Source organism: Trachypithecus francoisi, unplaced genomic scaffold (assembly GCF_009764315.1).
Source record: "Trachypithecus francoisi isolate TF-2019V2 unplaced genomic scaffold, Tfra_2.0 Lachesis_group11, whole genome shotgun sequence".
NCBI classification, from domain to species: domain Eukaryota; kingdom Metazoa; phylum Chordata; class Mammalia; order Primates; family Cercopithecidae; genus Trachypithecus; species Trachypithecus francoisi.
The window spans coordinates 83,369,909-83,390,974 of NW_022681456.1; the positions used below are offsets into that span (position 1 = coordinate 83,369,909).

At 43.5% G+C, this 21,066-nt stretch overlaps 1 protein-coding gene across 1 annotated transcript; it reads right to left on the bottom strand.

The window, feature by feature from the left end:
- Positions 1 to 422: 422 nt before the first annotated feature.
- On the bottom strand, positions 423 to 19,178 carry HIGD1C (HIG1 hypoxia inducible domain family member 1C). The gene is made up of 5 exons (XM_033222081.1): positions 19,031 to 19,178; positions 18,503 to 18,557; positions 17,676 to 17,777; positions 10,588 to 10,722; positions 423 to 892 (listed from the first exon to the last, which is right to left on the bottom strand). Exons 3-5 carry the CDS (start codon positions 17,767 to 17,769, stop codon positions 828 to 830), a joined length of 294 nt encoding a protein of 97 aa, XP_033077972.1. The 5' UTR covers positions 17,770 to 17,777; positions 18,503 to 18,557; positions 19,031 to 19,178; the 3' UTR covers positions 423 to 827.
- Positions 19,179 to 21,066: the final 1,888 nt, after the last annotated feature.

Genomic DNA, 21,066 nt, shown 5'->3' on the forward strand with positions numbered 1-21,066 from the left:
AATGAGATGTAAAGTGGTGAACCAACTTTATATAACAACATGACCGTTCTCCTCTGATGTAATTATTACCCATTCTAAAAAGGAGTTTATGAAACCGTAATTACTTTGCCCTATTTGGGGAGAATTAAGTCATGAATAGAGTGTCCCATTTAACATGGATATAGAAAAGTCTGTGGCTGGGCGCGGTGGCTCACATCTGTAATCCCAGCACTTTGGGGGGCCGAGGTGGGCGAATCACCTGAGGTTAGGAGTTTGAGACCAGCCTGGCCAACATGGTGAAACCCCATCTCTACTAAAAATACAAAAATTAGCCAGGTGTGGTGGCGGGCGCCTGTAATCCCAGCTACTCAGGAGCCTGAGTCAGGAGGATCACTTGAACCTGAGAGGTGGAGGTTGCAGTGAGGCGAGATTACGCCACTGTACTCCAGCCTGGGCAACAGAGTAAGACTCTATCTCAAAAAAAAAAGAAAAGAGAAGTCTTCTGTAACCATTGTGTAACTATTAATTTTTAGATTGGTTTGGCAGATTATCATTAGTTTGACAGATTAGTGGCAGATTATGTTCTGCCACTAACTACAAAATTAAAAAAAATTAAGTCAGAAAATCATGCCCTAGGTTCTGAAAGACATCAACACAGGATATTTGAGTTGACTGTTTATGATTGTTGATCTGGAAATCAACTTCTTAAAACATTGAGACTTGAAATACAAAGGCTATGAGCATTCTGTAACACTTCTGTAGTAAAATTGGCTACATATTGAAAATTTACTCTTCTTAATAAATAGTTTTCAGAAGTTTCTTGTCTTTCTTGCTTCCAGCATGTAGCTTCATTTTTTGGACTCACTGAAGAATCGAGGTCTAATGTGATCCTTATACATAGAATAGAGAACACCTAGAAAAAGAAGGATGTATATCAATTGAGTATCCATGGGAAACAAACACTGAATTTCTTCCACTTGTTGTATTTTTATGAAATTAGCCCACAATTTAAACAGAAACAAACAAAGGCCCTCCTTCCTGTGAGTTTTTGGTTTGGATCATACAAGTAACTCTAGAAAAAACCAAAAAACAAAACTCTAGGAGCCCTTTAAAATCAATATCAACTTAAATTTATGATGTTATTGTGCCACCAAAATATTGGTGAAATGTTAGGAAAGTGGGAAAATATTTCCAGATGTTAAGATTAAAATAGTAGTCATCTCAATTAGCAAACATTTATTCAGTCTCTACTAGTACCCAGTATCCCGAGGAAAACAAATGGTGAATGGATTGACTTCCTGCTTCTAGGGATTTATGATCTAGTGGGTGAATTGCCTGTGAGTTTAGACAGATGGTATGTATGGCTTCCACAGAGTCCTGGGGCATGCAGAAAGGGGGAAGTAGCCAGGAGGAATAGGGTAAGAAAGAGAGGAGCTGCTTTAGTGAGTTCCAAGGATGTCAGCAAATGTGCACACCCAAAAGCAAGTTAGGGAGTTACAGATTTAAACTACCACTCACATACCACCACTACCAGCCTATACCCATCTCAGTTATGAAGGCATCAGATCTTGAAATTAGATCCCTCTTCTGAGTGTGAAACCCATATATTCATTATTGTACATAAGACATTTTGTTTTTTTTTTTGTTTTGAGATGGAGTCTTGCTCTTGTCACCCAGGCTGGAGTGGTACAATGGCGTGATCTTAGCTCACTGCAACCTCCGCTTCCCAGATTCAAGCGATTCTCCTGCCTCAGCCTCCTTAGTAGCTGGGATTACAGGCACCCACCACCATGCCCAGCTAATTTTTATATTTTTAGTAGAGACAGGGTTTTGCCATGTTGGCCAGGCCGGTCTTGAACTCCTGACCTCAGGTGGTCTGCCCGCCTTGGCCTCCCAAAGTGCTGGCATTACAGGTGTGAGCCACTGTGCCTGGCCTTACGTATGAGATTTCTACGTTGCACAGGTAGGTGGTCTCCAAACTTTCCAAATTTACCTAAGTAAATATGTTGAACATGCCTCTCAAAATATGTATTTATTTACTTATTTTATGTTTTTGAGATGGAGTCTCTCTGTCTCGCCCAGGCTGGAGTGCAGTGGGGCGATCTCGGCTCACTGCAGCCTCTGCCTCCCAGATTCAAGCAATTCTCCTGTCTCAGCCTCCCTAGTAGCTGGGATTATGGGCATGCGCCACCACACCCAGCTAATTTTGTATTTTTAGTAGAGATGGGGTTTCACCATGTTGGCCAGGCTAGTCTCGAACTCCTGACCTCAGGTGATCCACCCACCTTGGCCTCCCAAATTGCTAGGATTATAGGCGTAAGCCACCATGCCCAGCCAAACTGTGCCTTTATTTATAAACAATATAAATGCAGGTGGGTGGTGGGGGTTCATGCCTGTAATCCCACCACTTTGGAAGGCAAAGGGAGGAGGATCACTTGAGGCCAGGAGTTAGAGACCAGCCTCGTCAAAATAGTGAGACCCATCTCTACAAAAAAATTAAAAAATTAGGGCGGGGTGCAGTGGCTCATTCATGCCTGTAATCCCAGCACTTTGGGAGGCCAAGGCGGGTGGATCACTTGAGGTCAGGAGTTTGAGACCAGCCTGGCCAACATGGTGAAACCCCATCTCTACTAAAAATACAAAAATTAGCCAGGTGTAGTGGTGGATGCCTGTAATCCCAGCTACTCAGGAGGCTGAGTGAGGAGAATCGCTTGAACCCAGGAGGTGGATGTTGCAGTGAGCTGAGATTGCGTCATTGCACTCCAGCCTGGGCGGACAGAGTGAGGCTCCATCTCAAAACAAACAAACAAATTAGCTGGGCATGGTGGTGCATGCCTGTAGTCCCAGCTACTAGGGAAGCTGAGGTGGGAGTATCAATTGAGCCCACGAGTTTGAGGTTGCAGTGAATCGTGATCACGCCACTGCAGTCCAGCCCGGATGACAGAGCAAGACCTTGTCTCCCCCCGCAAAAAAAGAGAATTGGTGGAACTGGAGTGGAGATTACGGTAAGCTGGGAGGCAGTGAGTCTGACTCAAGTTCTCTTCTATCTTTTTGGGTTCTAGCTCATCCTTGCAGATTCCAGTTTATCTTTCCTTCCCAACTGTTGCCTTACTGACTTCAGTCCCCAGTATTAGAAACATAAGCGGCCGGGCTCAGTGGCTCAAGCCTGTAATCCCAGCACTTTGGGAGGCCGAGACGGGCGGATCACGAGGTCAGGAGATTGAGACCATCCTGGCTAACAGTGAAACCCCGTCTCTACTAAAAAATACAAAAAAAAAAAAAAAAAAAAAAATGAGCCAGGCGAGGTGGCGGGCGCCTGTAGTCCCAGCTACTCGGAGGCTGAGGCAGGAGAATGGCGTAAACCCGGGAGGCGGAGCTTGCAGTGAGCTGAGATCCGGCCACTGCACTCCAGCCCGGGTGACAGAGCACGACTCCGTCTCAAAAAAAAAAAAAAAAAGAAACATAAGCAACAGCTTCACATAAACTGTTTAGCCAACTCCAAAAATGTTTTAAGGTCATATCTCTCTAATAAATCCCTTCTTCTCCTCCTCCTCCCGTTCTTCCTCCTCCTCCTCCTTCTTCTTTTATGATTACTATTATTATTTGAGACAATGCCTCGCTCTGTGGCCAAGGCTGGAGTGCAGTGGTGGGAGCAAGGCTCACTGCAGCCTTGACCTCCTGGGCTCAAGCCATCCTCTCATCTCAGCCTTCCGAGTAGCTGGGACCACAGGTGCATGCGACTTGCCTGGCTAACTTTTTAATTTTTTGTAGAGACAGGGTATTTGCCATGTTGCCCAGACGGGTCTCAAACTCCTGGGCTCAAGTGATTCTCCTGCCTCGGACTCCCAGAATGCTGAGATTACAGGTGTGAGCCATCATGCCCAGCCTAAATTGCTTTTTATGTATCACTACTGGTAGTTTTGCTTGTCTGAATCTTGACTGATATGGTTTGGAATTATAAGTGCTTCCAGAGGAACAGAACCAGGATGATAGCTTCTCTGAAGTGGTTCTGGGTTATCTGGAATTGGTTCTCTGATCTGTTTAGATTTAAAGGCATTAATGACCATGTTTTCAGTTATAAAGAGGATGCTAACAGTCCATGGCATGTAGTAGCAAAATAGTTTCTTAAATTATCACCCATTAGGTCAGGCATGGTGGCTTATGCCTGTCATCCCAGCACTTTGGGAGGCTGAGGTGGGAGGATTGCTTGAGGTCAGGAGTTCGAGACCAGCTTGGGCAACGAAGTGAGACCCTCATTTCTACAAAAAATAAAGGCCAGGCCCGGTAGCTCGTGCCCATAATCCCAGCACTTTGAGAGGCTGAGGCAGGTGGACCATTTGAGCCCAGGAATTTGAGACTTGCCTGGGCAACATAGGGAGACCCCACCTCTATAAAAAATTTAAAAATTAGCCAGACATGATGATGCTTACCTGTAGTCCCAGCTATGTGGGACTGAGGCAGGCAGGAGGATCTCTTGAGCCCAGGAGTTTAAGGCTGCAGTGAGCCGTGATCGCACCACTGCACTTCACCCTGGGTGACAAAGCAAGGCCCTATTTCTCTTTTTTTTTGGAGACTGAGTCTCTCTCTGTCACCCAAGCTGAAGTGCAGAGGTGCGATCTTGGCTTACTGCAACCTCTGCCTCCTGGGTTCAAGTGATTCTGCCTCAGCCTCCCAAGTAGCTGGGATTACAGGCATGTGCCACCATGCCCGGCTAATTTTTGGATTTTAAGCAGAGATGGGGTTTCACCATGTTGGCCAGGCTGGTCTCAAACTCCTGACCTCAAGTGATCTACCCACCTCGGCCTCCCGAATTCTGTGAGTGGCTCATCACAATATCAGTTCAATCCCCAACCTCACAGAGTCACTTCTGTTAAAGTTAAACCATTGCTTTAGAAGTAGTGGGACACTGAAAATTGGGAAGATGTGGCAGATGTCAATGAAATGGGTCTTTGAACACTTACATTTTAGTGAGACTCCTTTGCCAATAGAAGCAGTCCTTCTATCCTGTCTGAGAATGACTGAAACTTGGACCAAAAGGTAATCTCCACTAAATGAAATTGAAATGCCAGAACTTCCTTGGTAGAGTAATGGTTCTCAACCAGGGGCAGTTTTGTTCCCCTGGGAAATCTGGTAGTGTCTGGAGATATTTTTGGTTGTCACAACTGAGGGTGTGGAGGTGAGAGGAAATTCTACTGGCCTCTCATGGGTGGAGACTAGGGATGCTGCTAAGCATCTTGCAATGCATGGGACGATCCTCCACAACAAGAATAATCCAGCCCAGAATGTCAGTAGTGCTGAGGTTCAGAAACTGCCACAGAGGTAGGTATCCAACGTATGAGGGAGGTTGGTATGTTAGGGTGAATTTATCCTGCTTCACCACATCCTAAACTAATGTTGTGAGAAAGACATTTGTCAGGGTAGCACTGGCAAGAGTCCTGTGGTGACTGTTCTCTGTATGCCAGAAATGACAGTGCGAACTGCTGGGCTCCCTAAATTCAATGGGGATGATGAGATCCTGAGGCTGTGGGGGTCAAGTGGTAGCATTTGATTGACAAAGACAAGGAAAGCATGATTGTTGTGATGGGCAGCAAAGCCTAAGTATCATCAGAATAGTGTAAGTAAGCCACAGAGATCTTTGGCATTGGCTAACTGATTATAGTATCCCTAGAACTGAAAGTTATGGGCAGAAGCAGAAAAGCTCTAGGTTTGGTGAATAAAAGTCTAACTCAAATAACCACAATAAAGAGCCAAGGAATTGACTCAGTTCCTAGAATTGAGTCATTTTCACAGGCCCAGAAATCCCTTGGATGAAGAGGGAGCCAGATCCCCTTAAGGAAAGACCCAGTTCGACAGACAAAAATATATATACTATAAGTCTTCCTTCTAGCCTTCCCCAAAGGGGACCTGTGCTCATTTATCAGGGCACCTGTTCACCAACGAAGGGAAAATAATCACATTTATAGGGGATTTTTGAATCCTAGTTCTGAATTGACACTAATCTCTACTTTGGTAGAATTAGTGTGGCCTACCAGTCAAAGTAGGGGTTTATGGAGGTCAGGTGGTTAATGGAGTTTTGCTGTGGGTCTTCTTTATAGTCAAGCCTGGTGGGTCCCTGAACCCACTATCTGTTATTCCTCAGTTCTGGAATGTGTAATTGGAATAGACATACTCATCAACTGTCAGAATTCTTACACTGGTCCCCTGACCTGCAAAGTAAGGGCTGTTATAGTAGGAAAAGCCAAGTGGAAGGAAAAATAGTAAACCAGTGGCTGGGCACAGTGGCTGACATCTGTAATCCCAGCACTTTGGGAGGCTGAAGTGGGAGGATCACTTGAGCCCATGAGGTGAAGACCAGCCTGGGCAATGTAGCAAGACTTCATCTCTACAAAAAAAAAAAAAAAAAATTAAAAATAGCCAGGCATGGTGGTGCACACGTGTAGTCCCAGCTACTCAAGAGACTGAGGTGGATGGATTGCTTGAACCCAGGAGTTTGGGGCTGTAGTGAGCCATGATCATGCCATTATACTCCAACTTGGGTAACAGAGCAAGACCATGTCTCAAAGAACAAAAACAAAAAATACCACAAATGTAAAACAAAAGCATTACTCTATTCCTAGAGGGACTGTAGAGATTAGTGCCATCATCAAGGACTTCAAAGATGCCAGAGTGGCTATGTGTAATGGATCACGCCTGTAATTCCAACACTTTGGGAGGCCAAGGCAGGAGGATTGCTTGAGGTCAGGAGTTTGAGCTTGGGCAACATAGTGAGACTCTGTCTCTACAAAAAGATTTTGAAAAAAGATACCAGAGTGGTGATTCCTAAACCATCCCCATTTAGTTTGCCTATTTGACAGAAGACAGATGGATCTTGGAGAATGATACTATTCCTATAAACTTAATCAGGTGGTCACTCTGCTTATCCAGATGTGGTTTTGTTGCTGGAGCAAATCAACATAACATCTGCTTTTTGGTGTGCAGCTGTTAATCTGGTTGAGTGCTTTTTTCTGTATGTCTTTTACTAAGGATAATCAGAAGCATTTGCTTTCACCTGGCAGGGCCCACAGTATGCTTTCACTGCCTAATCTCAGGGCTCTGTGAACTCTCCAGCCCTATGTCATAATCTAGTCTGCAGGGACCTTGATCATCTCTTCATCATACAGGACATCACTTTAGTTCATTATATTAATTTGACCTGAATATCAAGGGGAAATTGGAATGCATTATATCTTTTAGGGCACTTCTTGGTACTCCAATGTCCTATGATGGAAGACAATGGAAAACTAAATCCAACACAGGCAGGATGCCTAATAATCCAGGTTAGGCATGAAGGAATGAAGGTTTGGGTCACCCCACCAGTCAATTAACCATGAGTAGCAAAGGTACTTGCTGAAAGCAAAGGGGATATGAAATGTGTAGTGGATGAATACAGATATAATACTGGCTATGACCATCTGACCAGCTGCAGAAACAGACTGTGATATTTAGGAGTGTTTCTTCCTTATTTTGATATGGATGCATTTGTGTATAGATTAGCCAAGTTTTTTTCTATTCCCCACTTCCATTTACCTATCATCTAACATAAGAAGTGTTAATAGGATTCAACCTTATATCTCAGGATTTAAGTCACAGGATATCAAAGGGGAATGTGATTCAGCTCAAAGAGGAATCAACATCATCCAAAGATGTGTGAAGGGATTCTGTATCCTCTTTTGGGAGAGAACTAGCATGCTTTTGGGTACACAAGGGGTGGCTGATTTTGCCACTGTCTTTATTTGGAAGTTAAGGGTAATTAAAAGAGGTATATACGGATGTCAAGTTGACAAGGGCTGGACAGTGGTAGGCTTGTATTATGTCAACTGAAGTAGCCTGTAACTGCATTTTCCAGAATTCCTTTCCTTTTATTACCAGGGTTAGTGCAAGAGACATCCTGCATGAGATGTAGAAGGTGGAAATGATGCAGCAGTCAGATTCTTCTTGTGTCTGAAAGACACTGTTGCAGTACAGTTTTGCTTATGCGGTGGCTCACTTTATTGGCGGGGGTCAGCAATCATGAGCACAGCCACTATGGCTCCTGCTGAATTTTCTCCTGCACCTTCCCTGACCCCTTTGCCAGCTCCATGTTTAGCTCCAGAATGAAAGGCATTGGCGTTTTCTAGATTTCATCTCCATCAGTGAATGTGGAGGCTTGACGATGGCTGAAAACCCATAAGGGTTCCAGTCTGTCCTGTGTATTGTTCTAGCTCATCTTTGCAGGTTCTGGATTTTCCTTGCTTCTACTTTCCTTTCTTTTCTTTTCTGTTTTTTGTTTTTTTTTTTTTTGAGATGGAGTCTTGCCTTTCACCAAGACTGGAGTGTAGTAACGTGGTCTTGGTTCACTGCAGCCTCCACTTACCAGGTTCAAGCAATTCTCCTGCTTCAGCCTCCTAAGTAGCTGGGATTACAGGCATGCACCACTACTCCCGGCTTACTTTTGTATTTTAAGTAGAGATGGGGTTTCACCATGTTGGCCAGGCTGGTCTCAAACTCCTGACCTCAAGTGATCCCCCTGCCTCGGCCTCCCAAAGTGCTGGGATTACAGGTGTGAGCCACCACGCCTGACCGTCTACTTTCCTTTGTTTTCTAATTCCTTTCCCTGCTCACTTCAGGCCCAAGCTCCAGATTCATAAGCAAGAGCCTCATAATTATATAAGTTCAAATACCTGTAATAAATCCCTCATTAAACATTACTACTAGTAGTTTTGCTTTTCTCATTAAACACTGATTCGCCTACCAAGCTATGTAGAGTTCCACTTACACGCCATGCCTCTGTGCCTTTGTTTTTTTTTTTTTTTTTGAGACGGAGTCTCGCTCTGTCGCCCAGGCTGGAGCGCAGTGGCCGGATCTCAGCTCACTGCAAGCTCCGCCTCCCGGGCTTACGCCATTCTCCTGCCTCAGCCTCCCGAGTAGTTGGGACTACAGGCGCCCGCCACCACTCCCGGCTAGTTTTTTTTTTTTTTGTATTTTTAGTAGAGACGGGGTTTCACCATGTTTCACCAGGATGGTCTTGATCTCCTGACCTCGTGATCCGCCCGTCTCGGCCTCCCAAAGTGCTGGGATTACAGACTTGAGCCACCGCGCCCGGCCTCTGTGCCTTTGTTTTTTCCTCTGCCTAGAATCCTGAGGTCCTTCTCTGCTTAGTGAATTCCTCCTTATTCTTGGTTCAGTACATGGTTTACATCCTTAGAGAAGCCTCCTCTGGCCTCCCAGCCCTAGTTAAATGCCACTCCCTTGTGTTTGTGCTTCCATAGCAACCTGTGCTATTTTTTCTTTTTTTTTCTTTTTTTGAGATGAAGTCTTGCTCTGACGCCCAGGCTGGAGTGCAGTGGCGTGATCTCAGCTCACTGCAAACTCTGTCTCCCAGATTCAAGCGATTCTCCTGCCTCAGCCTCCCAAGTAGGTGGGACTGCAGGCATGTGCCACTACACCCAGCTATTTGTGTGTGTGTGTGTGTGTTTTTAGTAGAGACGGGGTTTCGCCATGTTGGCCAGGCTGATAGCAAACTCCTTACCTCAGGTGATCCGCCTGCCTCGGCCTCCCAAAGTGGTGGGATCACAGGTGTGAGCCACCGTGCCCGGCCAGCCTGTGCTATTTCTGTTACGGCATCTATAACTTTATATTGTCTTCTTTCTTTCTTGGTCTTTCTAAGGAGACTAAACTGTTTAAGGGTAGGGACTGAGTCATATTTCTAAAGTGTCTGGCACATAGCAGGCATTCAATAAATGTTTGCTGAATGATGAAAAGGAGGACTGTAACTTTGTAGTAAGGCTTCCTGTATTTGGAGCACATTATGGCTCACAGTAATAAGATTATTACCATATAACTTTCCTTGTAAGCCCCATGCCCATCATTCTATCATCTCCAACCTAGGCAGGATGACTCCACTCTGCACAGCATGAAGGGCACCTAAGAATATTGTGACCTGTTCTCATTAATGTAGAGCAAACAAATTTAGATTACTTTAGGTCCTAAAATGGACTTCTTGTTAGAACTATCTGATTTAGCTGTGGGTATAACCTGAATTAATGGAGACAATTTTATACCTTTTCTTTGGATTTGACTGGTAGGTCTTGCTTAATTTATGGACTAATAAAAAAAGATTTGCCTATTGCTGAAACTTGGAAGGAAAGAAGAAGGCAGTTGAGATTTGTGGGCTCTAAAAATATCTTCTTCCTAGTTAAACTAATAACTACATTTGCTGTTCAGATAGGCTGGGAAATATGGTCACTGCTCTTAGCCATGAGATGGGGCTCACAGCCACAATATAGGCTGTGATCTATCTGTAACTGCTGCTCTTGAGTTATAGGATAGGAACTATTCACCACTCCCTTCACTAAAGAGAACAGCCCATTGCCCTAGTTGTCTACCATGGGTTTTGTCAGTTTTTGTCAGCTGCAATCATAAAAAATGAAGCGCACAACTGGGCCACAACCTCAACTAAGGGAAGATGAGTCTTTCCTACCCCTCTCTCATTATATCATTGTGACCCAATATTCATCTTCTACTGTGAATGAATAAAATAAATATACTCTCAAAGACAGCTGAACATAAGATACAAATTAAGCAGGTTACCTAGAGTCACAGCTCCGACAACAAATCCTTGGGCAGCAACTCTCATGTGAATAAGATGAATTGACACTTTCTGATCTCTTCTGTACTTTAACTTGTAAAGACCATAGGACACCACAGACACAAAGCCTGCTATACCTGTGAATTTTAAAAGTATGGGTTATTTGGAAGGCTGGGGCAGGAGCATCGTGTGAGACCAGGAGTTTGAAAACAGCCTGTGCAACATAGCAAGACCCCATCTCTACAAAAAATAAAAAATTAACCACACATGGTGATACACATCTGTAGTCCCAGCTACTCAGGAGACTGAGGCAGGAGGATCCCTTGAGTCCAGGAGTTCAAGGCGTCAGTGAGCTATGATTGCACCACTGCACTCCAGCCTGGGTGACAGAGTGAGACCCTGTCTCTAGAAAAAAAAAACCGTATGGGTTAAGTACACAGCAGGCAAGAATTTTCAAGTGCTTAGAGAGTTAAATGAAAGAATGTCTGCAGGATAAGAACCTGGAAGATAAGCAGGAAAAACTTCAGCAAAGAACATTTTTCAAAGAACCAAGCTGGATTTGATCTACCAGACTTTAAAATGAGCCCTTAATATTCTTGGGTCCAATATTTGCAGTTTTGACTCTTTCCAGAAAAATTAGAACCATACAGTGTAGTAACTTGTCTAGTCATTTGTAATTTCCTGAGGAATGATTTCAAACTGCATGCTACAATGTTATTATCTGTGGCAAGTCACTTAGCCAGTAAGTGAACTAACCCAACATCTCAGTGCCCACAGCTTTTGAGTGTTTGGCTTGACTCTTCTCTTCCTGTTACCAAATAAGGAATAAACCCAGTAGACTGAGAAAACATTTGTTCTTCTATATAAAGTGAAACCATAAACTTTAGTGAGAGATGAAAAGGTATGAATATATGCACAAGAAGCATAACTCTGGCAAGAGCTGTGATTCTAGAAAAGTTCAGAAGCCCATACAAATATTTCTGTATTTCCTACAAATGTCAAGGGGTGAATATACTGCTGTGACAACTAAGATTCTATGTAACTGGCGCTGAAACAAAGAACTCATCAACTAAATAGGAAAGATTCTAGAAAAAGATTTAAAACACTGAGAACTTAATGCATGACAAAACAAAAATAGCCAGATAACTGATACTGGGCCAGGTATGGTGGCTCACGCCTGTAATCCCAGCATTTTGGGAGGTTGAGGCAGGTGGACCACTTGAGGTCAGGAGTTCAAGACCAGCCTGGCCAACACGGTGAAACCCCATCTCTACTAAAAATACAAAAAATTAGCAAGGCGTGATGGTGCATGCCTGTAATCCCAGCTACTTGGGAGGCTGAGGCAAGGGAATCACTTGAACCCGGGAGGTGGAGGTTGCAGTGAGCTGAGATTGCGCCACTGCACTCCAGCCTGAGTGACAGAGCAAGACTTCATTTCAAAACAAAAAACAAAGCAACAATAACAAAAAACCCAGATATAGGAATAATTTAATAAATGCCATAAGTACAACTTATTGGTATAGAGAAGAACTAACTTGGATTTGTATTTCACACTAGACCCTGAAAAAATTTTTTGGATAAGTAAGAGTTAAATGCAAAACAAAACAAAAATACAATAACAAAAACTGGAGAAAATAGAATAGTGTATTTATAGGATATGGGGCCGGGCACAGTGGCTCACGCCTGTAATCCCAGTACTTTGGGAGGCCGAGGCAGGCTGATCACCTGAGGTCAGGAGTTGGAGACCAGCCTGACCAACGTGGAGAAACCCTGTCTCTACGAAAAATACAAAATTAGCCAGGCATGGTGGCGTATGCCTGTAATCCCAGCTACTCAGGAGGCTGAGGCAGGAGAATCGCTTGAACCTGGGAGGTGGAGGTTGTGGTGAGCCGAGATTGCACCATTGCAGTCTAGCCTGCACAACAAGAGCAAAACTCCATCTCAAGTAAAGAAAGAAAAAAGAGGATATGGTAGAGGTAATAGAATATGACAAGGACAAAATACACAGTAAGAAAACATTTGCACAGTAAAAGTATGTGTCTTTTTTTTGTTTGTTTTTCTTTTGAGACAGAGTCTTGCTCTGTCACCCAGGCTGGAGTGCAGTGATGCGATATCAGCTCACTGCAACTTCTGCCTCCTGGGTTCAAGTGATTCTCGTGCCTCAGCCTCCCTAGTAGCTGGGATTACAGGCATGCACCACCATACTTGGCCAACTTTTGTATTTTTAGTAGAGATGATGTCTTGCTATGTTGGTCAGGCCAGCCTTGAACTCCTGGCCCCAAGTGATCCGCCCACCACAGCCTCCTGCAGTGCTGGGATTACAGGCATAAGCCACTGTGCCCGGCCTATTTTTTTGGGTTCTCTATTCTTTCCCATTGATCTATACATCTGACCTTCCATCAGTACCACACTGTGTTGATTACTGTAGCGATATAGTAAGCCTTAATATCAGCCAGAGTGATTCTTTTCACTTTGTCTTTTTTAAAAAAAGATTATTTTAGCTTTTCTAGGACTTGTGCCTTTCCATATAAGATTTAGAATAAGTTTATCTATGTCTACCAAAAACCTTGCTGGGGTTTTGACAGGAACTACATTAAGCCTATAGATAAACGGGGAGAATTGATATCTTTTTTTTTTTTTTTTTTGAGACGGGGTCTCGCTCTGTCGCCCATGCTGGAGTGCAGTGGCTGGATCACAGCTCACTGCAAGCTCCGCCTCCCGGGTTTATGCCATTCTCCTGGCTCAGCCTCCCGAGTAGCTGGGACTACAGGCGCCCGCCACCTCGCCCGGCTAGTTTTTTGTATTTTTAGTAGAGATGGGGTTTCACTGTGTTAGCCAGGATGGTCTCGCTCTCCTGACCTCGTGATCCGCCCGTCTCGGCCTTCCAAAGTGCTGGGATTACAGGCTTGAGCCACCGCGCCCAGCCCACATCTTTACTAATATACTGTGCTTTCCAATTCATGAACACAGGGTCAGGCGCGGTAGCAAACGCCTGTAATGCCAGCACTTTGGTAGGGCAAGGCAGGAATATCACTTGCGGTCAGGAGTTCGGGACCAGCCTGGCCAAAATGGTAAAACCCTGCCTCTGCTACACATGCGCGTGCACACACACACACACACACACACCCCTCCAATTCATGAGCACAGTGGTCTCTCCATTTTTTTTTTTTTTTTTTCTTGAGACAGAGTCTCACTCTGTTGCTCAGGCTGGAGTACAGTGGCATGATCTTGGCTCACTGCAGCCCCCACCTCCAAAGTTCTAGAGATTCTCCTGTCTCAGCCTCTTGAGTAACTGGGATTACAGGTGCATGCCACCACGCGTGGATAATTTTTGTATTTTTAGTAGACACAGGGTTTTGCCATGTTGGCCAGGCTGGTCTCGAACTCCTGACCTCAGGTGGTTGCCCACCTTGGCCTCCCAAAGTGCTGGGATTATAGGCGAGAGCCACCACGCCTGGTCGGTATTATGTTTTTAGTTTCAGTTTCCATATGCTTCTTGTTAGTAAATAGAAACGCAAATTTTAATCTAAATGTAAGGGTCAATTAAAAAAAGAAATGCAGGCTGGGCATGGTGGCTTATTCCTGTAACCCCAGAACTTTGGGAGGCTGAGACTGGTGGATCACTTGACGTCAGGAGTTTGAGACCAGCTTGGTCAACATGGTAAAACCCTGTCTCTACTAAAAATACAAAAATTAGCCAGGCATGGTGGTGCATGCCTACTCAGGAAGCTGAAGCACGAGAATCGCTTGAGACCAGGAGGTGGAGGTTGCAGTGAGCCAGGATTGCGTCATTGCACTCCAGCCTGGGCAGCAGAGGGAAACTCTTAGAAAAAAAAAAAAAAAGCAAGTACTTTGTATGTGGATAGCATGTTTGGAATAACTATGTTGGCATATGCATGTCTATGGATGGTTAAGGATATATTTCTTCTTTCATGATCCATTTAATAAATGGAAATAAGAATCAGTAAATCATTACATTATAGGCTGATTCACAATAAATGAAATAAAAATGACTAATGTGCTACAGACATAAAAACAGCAAAAAAAAAAAAATTGCTGATGGTAGACACATGAGGAAACAGGTAAAACCCTGAAAGCTCTGTAAGTTCGGCCAAGTCCTTCTGGAAAGAACTCTGGAAATATATAACAAATGATATTAAACTGAACATGCTTCCTGCTCTGGAAATTCTACTTCTGGGAACATACTCCAAGGAAGTAACCAAAAGAAAAATCAAGAAAATGACACAAAGATGTTCAGGGTTACACTATGTTTGAGGAAAACCCAAATAACCCAAATGGCCCAAACAGAAGAAAAACTGCAATTACTATAAAAATAAATAAGAGTAGGGAGTATTAAAACACAGAAATGTACATATGTTAGGTGAAACAAGCAAAGCCAAATAATCTGTCAACACATACTTTAAATAGATATAATGCATGCAGAGACCTTAACAGTGATTGTAAGATGATTTTGAACAATGCAAATGTGTTTATAATGATGGAAGTTGCTTAAGATAACCAATAAAAAATGTTTTATAAATTACCCGCATAGGACCCTCTATCCTGTAGCAGGGAAATACACATAGTAGTGTTACAATGACAACAGCTAAACAAATTATTCAATGATATATATCCAATTTTTTTTTTCTAAGGTAGAGTCTCACTCTGTTGCCAGGCTGGAGTGCAGTGGCGCGATCTTGGCTCACTGCAACCTTCACTTCCTGAGTTCAAGTGATTCTCCTGCTTCAGCCTCCTAAGGAGCTGGGACTACAGGCGCCCGCCACCATGCCCAGCTAATTTTTATATTTTTAGTAGAGACAGGGTTTCACCACATTGGCCAGGCTGGTCTCAAACTCCTGATTTCAAGCGATCCACCCACCTTGGCCTACCAAAGTGCTGGGATTACAGGCATGAGCCACCGTGCCCAGCCTACCAAATTTTATCATTATTTATTTTTTAGCAAAAACTTGGCTCTGTTCCCTTAATCAAATGAAAGTTCTGTTCTTACTTATATTGGTTTTGTTTCTTTTAGACATTAAAGTCAGAACCTTTACTGTTTTCCATATAGTGTCTCTAGTTTGTTTATAATTGAATTTAACTGGAAACACTTTTATCTTTCCACTTTAATCACCCTAAATGTCTCTGGAAAAATAATTTAATGTACAACAGGCACAGTGGTGCATACGTCTCTTTGTCTCTGTTCATTAATTAATCTCTGTTCATTAGAGTGATCTGTTCAAGTAGCATTGAGTTTTTGAATATTTTTTAGTTAAAAATGCTAAGGAAGATAAATCACTATTAAATTATTTGCTTCCATTTCTTACAGGTGCTATTACAAGTCTTAAATGAAACTTCTAAACAGAATATTACTGTAAAGTAAAATTTGATTCTTTCTTGATATGTGAATAATGACAGGAAGTTGCTAGAGTCACAGTAACAGTGGGAACATCTGACATACCTATTCAGACATTTTTATGGAATTAATATTTTTGTAAACTTATGTCAGTCAGATTTAAGTAAATTATTTTAATAGTTTCCAGACAAAATGAACACAAGGAAAGAGGCATGGCTGCAGTATACATCCATGGAGAAGAAAGAGAAAACTCAGACTTTAAAACATAATTTAGTGCTTAGGTTTTGTGGTTTTTTTTAAGTCCACATACACATAATACTTGTTGAAAATGTAAACATACTAAATGTGTGTGGGGAAAGGATAAACAGCTAAGGGACCAGATCACTAGGTGATCTAATCATAGTATCTCTCTTTTTTATTTTTTGAGATGGAGTCTTGCTCTGTGCCCAACCTCCGCCTCCCGGGTTCAAGTGATTCTAGTGCCTCAGCCTCCTGAGTAGCTGGGGTTACAGGTGCGTGCCACAACGCCCAGCCAATCTCTTGTATTTTTAGTAGAGATGGGGTTTCACCATGTTGGCCAGGCTGGTCTTGAATTCCTGACCTCAAGTGATCCACCTGCCTCGGCCTCTCAAAGTGCTGGGATTACAGGCGTGAGCCACTGTGCCCAGCCTAATTATAGTATCACTTCTGTAGTCCAGAATTTATTTTGCCATCAAACTCAACATCTGGAGCACACCAGGAAGCCAACACAGACGGCCACTGAGCAGCCAAAATGACCACCCCAAAGTTCATGCTCACAAGTGTTCAGATAGGTCCAGGCTTTTACTCAGAGCTTTCCTCTGAATTGACTCACAGTTCTTTCAAGCTTCGGTATCTAACTTCTGGTGCCACAGAACATTAAAAACATTAGATGCAGAAGGTTTTGGTTTTTTGTTTGTTTATTTGTTGTTTTTGAGAAAGGGTCTCACTATGTCACCCAGGCTGAAGTGCAGTGGTGTGATCTTGGCTCACTGCAACCTGCACCTCCTGAGCTCAAGCAATCTTCCCACCTCGGCCTCCCAAAGTGCTGGGATTACAGGTGTGAGCCACCGCGCCCGGCCTGGAAGCAGAAGTTTTTAATGTGCCCAATAGTAAGAAAGAAACAGAAAAATCTATAAACAGAAGACGTAAGAACTTTAGGTTTAGATTACTTACAAGACAAAGAGACATATGCATCTCAATAGTCCCTAATAGGCTTTATCCACCTGCCTCGGCCTCTCAAAGTGCTGGGATTACAGGCGTGAGCCACTGTGCCCAGCCTAATTATAGTATCACTTCTTTAGTCCAGAATTTATTTTGCCATCAAACTCAACATCTGGAGCACACCAGGAAGCCAACACAGTTTATTATATTTATAATAAACTGATGCTGCTGTTGATGGTCCTGAGTTATGGCTGAAATGCTAATATTCATTCAATCTATTCCATTTGACTGGCTAGGAACTAATACTTTTAGGTAGACTTCTAACAAAGTGGATAAAATAGAATAAAATTTGATGCCTCAAATAACAGCTAACATTTACTGGGGGCTTACCATGTACTAGGAACTATTCTGAAAGTTCAGCACATGCCTAGAGGAGGTTAGCTTCAATTATCTGAAAAAATTCAATTATAAGAAACATTTAAATCCTCAAAGGCACTGGGTAAGGCTTCATTGTGTTATTACAGTTTTCCGCATCCAGTCAAGACTTATACTTACCTACAGGGACAAAGGGGGAGTCTCTAGATTTCCTGATTAGTCGGGATAATTGGCCTTCATCCTCTTCTGCTGACCACTGATTATCTGAAGACATTTTCTTCTCTAGTAACAATAGGATATAAATGTGGTTGCCGTGAATCATTAAAAATAATTTGTTTTTCCTCTCCCATCATACTCTTGATTATGTGTTTTTTTGTCTTCATTTGTTTGATAAGCCTATCTGCTCAACTGAAATAAACAATTGTCTTTCCTTCACACTTTTCACTACAGAATTTTTTCATTTTGCAGGGGAAGGGGATAAGAAAAAAATACATAGAGAGAGGAAATGATAATCAGATTTCATGAATACAGAGTAAAAACACAGATCATAATTCTGTTATTCAGTCTCCTTTCCACTGCTCAGCATTTGAGATCACTGGGAACCTCAGGACTTCTTCCACAAGCACTGTATTTGAAGAACAGTTTCTTTTTAAAGTATCATTTTAAAGAAGTATGCCAGTGCCAACATAGGCAAAAATACTTCCAGATTTACAGGTATCGGCAGAATGATCACTCCAACTCTGCAGAATGTGCAGGGCATTATAAAGTCATTCAGATACTTACCAAGTACCTACTGTGTGCCAGTTGCTATGCTAGACAATGGATTCCTTGTCTAGCCTGGCTTGTCTACATAGGATGAATGAAGAAACCTATGATCACAACAGATTTAGCAGCACCTGAGTCTGTTCCCTGTGCAACTTATTGTGTTCACCCCAGAATTCAGATACAGCGGCTTCATCCTATGAATGAGGCTTCATCAGAAAACATAAGCTTAAGAAGCACAATACCTGTAGCGTACCCCACCACCTGCTGTCTGTCTCCTGGTGTTCCTTCAGCAAGAGGCTGTAGATCAGAACAGGTGTTTGTTGTAAGGCCAGGACACAATGATGTGCAATTTCCAACTAATTGATAATGGGAAAGCCCAGAAACACGCCCAGGTCGGCTGCTATTGGCCAAGATTTCCAGCACCCTGCCAGAAACTCACCAGTAGCAGCCTGGGCCACAAACTAGGCTTTCGAAGCCAACATTAAGAAAAACATTAAGGCTTTGGAAGAAGATGCATTTGCTTAAGTCTGCCTTCACAAGGGAGCTCCTGACTTCTCTCTGTGACTGAGTCTTAGTACTTGACTCCTGGGCCCAAAATTGAGGGGAGAGAGGGCACAGGGTCACAACACTGGGCTTGGAGGGGAAGGGGAGAAGATAGCCATCAGAGGCCAGGATTCTTGCCATCCTTCAGAAACGTGCCCTAGGCAGAGGCGGTGCGCGCCCTGCAGTTGGAATCTCCAGCTGAGGTGATAAGAGCCCGCTGGGCTCACCTGGCAGTGGGGCCATCGCAGGTGCGCCTCCTGCAAAGCCTCGAGCTGCACACGCGCCCAGGGGAAAGATGTGACGTCGCTGCACCTGTGGCCAGTCCCTGCACCTGCGTGTGAGACCTGAGTGGGGCTGTGGCTCTTGAGGGGTGTTGGTGGTGGACGTGGCCTTCGCTTCTGTTCTGACCTCGTAGCCTTGGGGCCCCTTGAGACCTCGGAGAACGCCTTGCTCACTGCTTCCCTCCGACTGCAGCCACGTGGACCTAGAGATGAGGGCAGAGGATCAGGTATTGTTCATGGTTTTTCCCTTATAACTTCATGTTTAAGTAATTTCAGACTTACAGAAAAGTCCCCAGAATAGTGCAAAGAACTGTGTGTCTGGTACCGCATTTTCCTTTATTAACGTGTTTCTTTCTTTAAAAAATATTTTTGGCGAACCACCTGACAGTAGCAGACTTAGGCCTTCCACATACTTTTGTATGCATTTGGGGCATTCTTTTGTTATATAACCATAATACACTGTTCAAAATCAGAAATTTAACATTGATATAATTCTGTTTTTCAATCTAAAGATTTTATTCATATTCACCAGTTGTCCCAATAATGTCCTTAATAGCAAGAAAATTTTTTTTTTTCTGATCTAGCATCCAATTAGGATCATATATTGCATTTAGCTGTCCTGTCTCTTTAGTCTCCTTTAGTCTGAAACACCTTCTTAATCATCTTTGTCTTTCTTGACCTTGATTTTTTTTTTTTTTTTTTTTTTTGAGACGGAGTTTCGCTCTTGTCGCTCAGGTTGGAGTGTAATGGCTCAGTCTCGGCTCACTGCAACTTCCATCTCCTGGATTCAAGCAATTCTCCTGCCTCAGCCTCCGGAGTAGCTAGGACTACAGAAGAGCGACACCACGCCCAGCTAGTTTTTCTGTCTTTTTAGTAGAGATGGGGTTTCACCATGTTGGTCAGGCTGGTCTCAAATTCCTGATCTCCGGTGATCCACCCACCTTGGCCTCCCAAAGTGCTGGGATTACAGGCGTGAGCCCCCGTGCCCAGCCGACCTTGATGTTTTGCCAGTTATTTTGTAGGATGCCTCTCAATCTAGTCCCGTGTTCCCCTACTCCCCTCCATGTCTTCTCACTAGATTGAGGTCATACATTTTGGGCAGAATACGACAAAAATGATGTTGTGCTCTTCTTAGTGTGAAGTGTCAGGAGGCACAGGAAGTTGAATTGCCTGGTGGTAGTTAACTTTGATCCAGTGTGGTGCCAATAAATGTTTAACAACTCAGTTGGCTCTGGAGGGGGAGGTATTGCCCTGTTCTGTGGTATTTGCCATTGCCCCATTCTGTGTTGTAAATATTCCCACCACAGCCAGTTTCTAAATAGGGTCTGTCATCGTGGAACACAAGGTTGGGAAATGTCCCTTTCCTGGGTTGGTAGGAGTGGGCTCTAGCACACCATTGGTTTGATCATGTGGATTAACGTGGTGTCTGCCTGGTTCTCCACTGTGGTCACTTTTTTTTCTCCCCCTTTTAATTAATAAGTAGTTTCTGAATAGGTACTTTAATATTATACAAATATCCTGTTATTTGTCAGACTTTTAACCATTAATTTCAGTGCCCCTTGATGATCCTTACTTGAATCCATTAATTTTAGTTTGCTAAGTAGTGTTTTTCCTAAATACATCACTTTAAAAAAAAAAAACGCTGATGGCCGGACATGGTGGCTCATGCCTGTAATCCCACCACTTTGGGAAGCCAAGGCGGATGGATCACCTGAAGTCAAGAGTTCAAGACCAGCCTGGCTAGCATGGTGAAACCTCATCTCTACTAAAAATACAAAAAAAATTAACTGGGCGTGGTGGTGCGTGCCTGTAGTCCCAGCTACTTGGGGAGGCTGAGGCAGGAGAATCGCTTGAACTCAGGAGGTGGAGGTTGCAATGAGCCAAGATTGCGTCACTGCACTCAGTCTGGGTGACAGAGGGAAACTCCATCTCGAAAACAAACAAAAAACCATTTATTAGTAGGCGTTCTAATGAGGAATAGC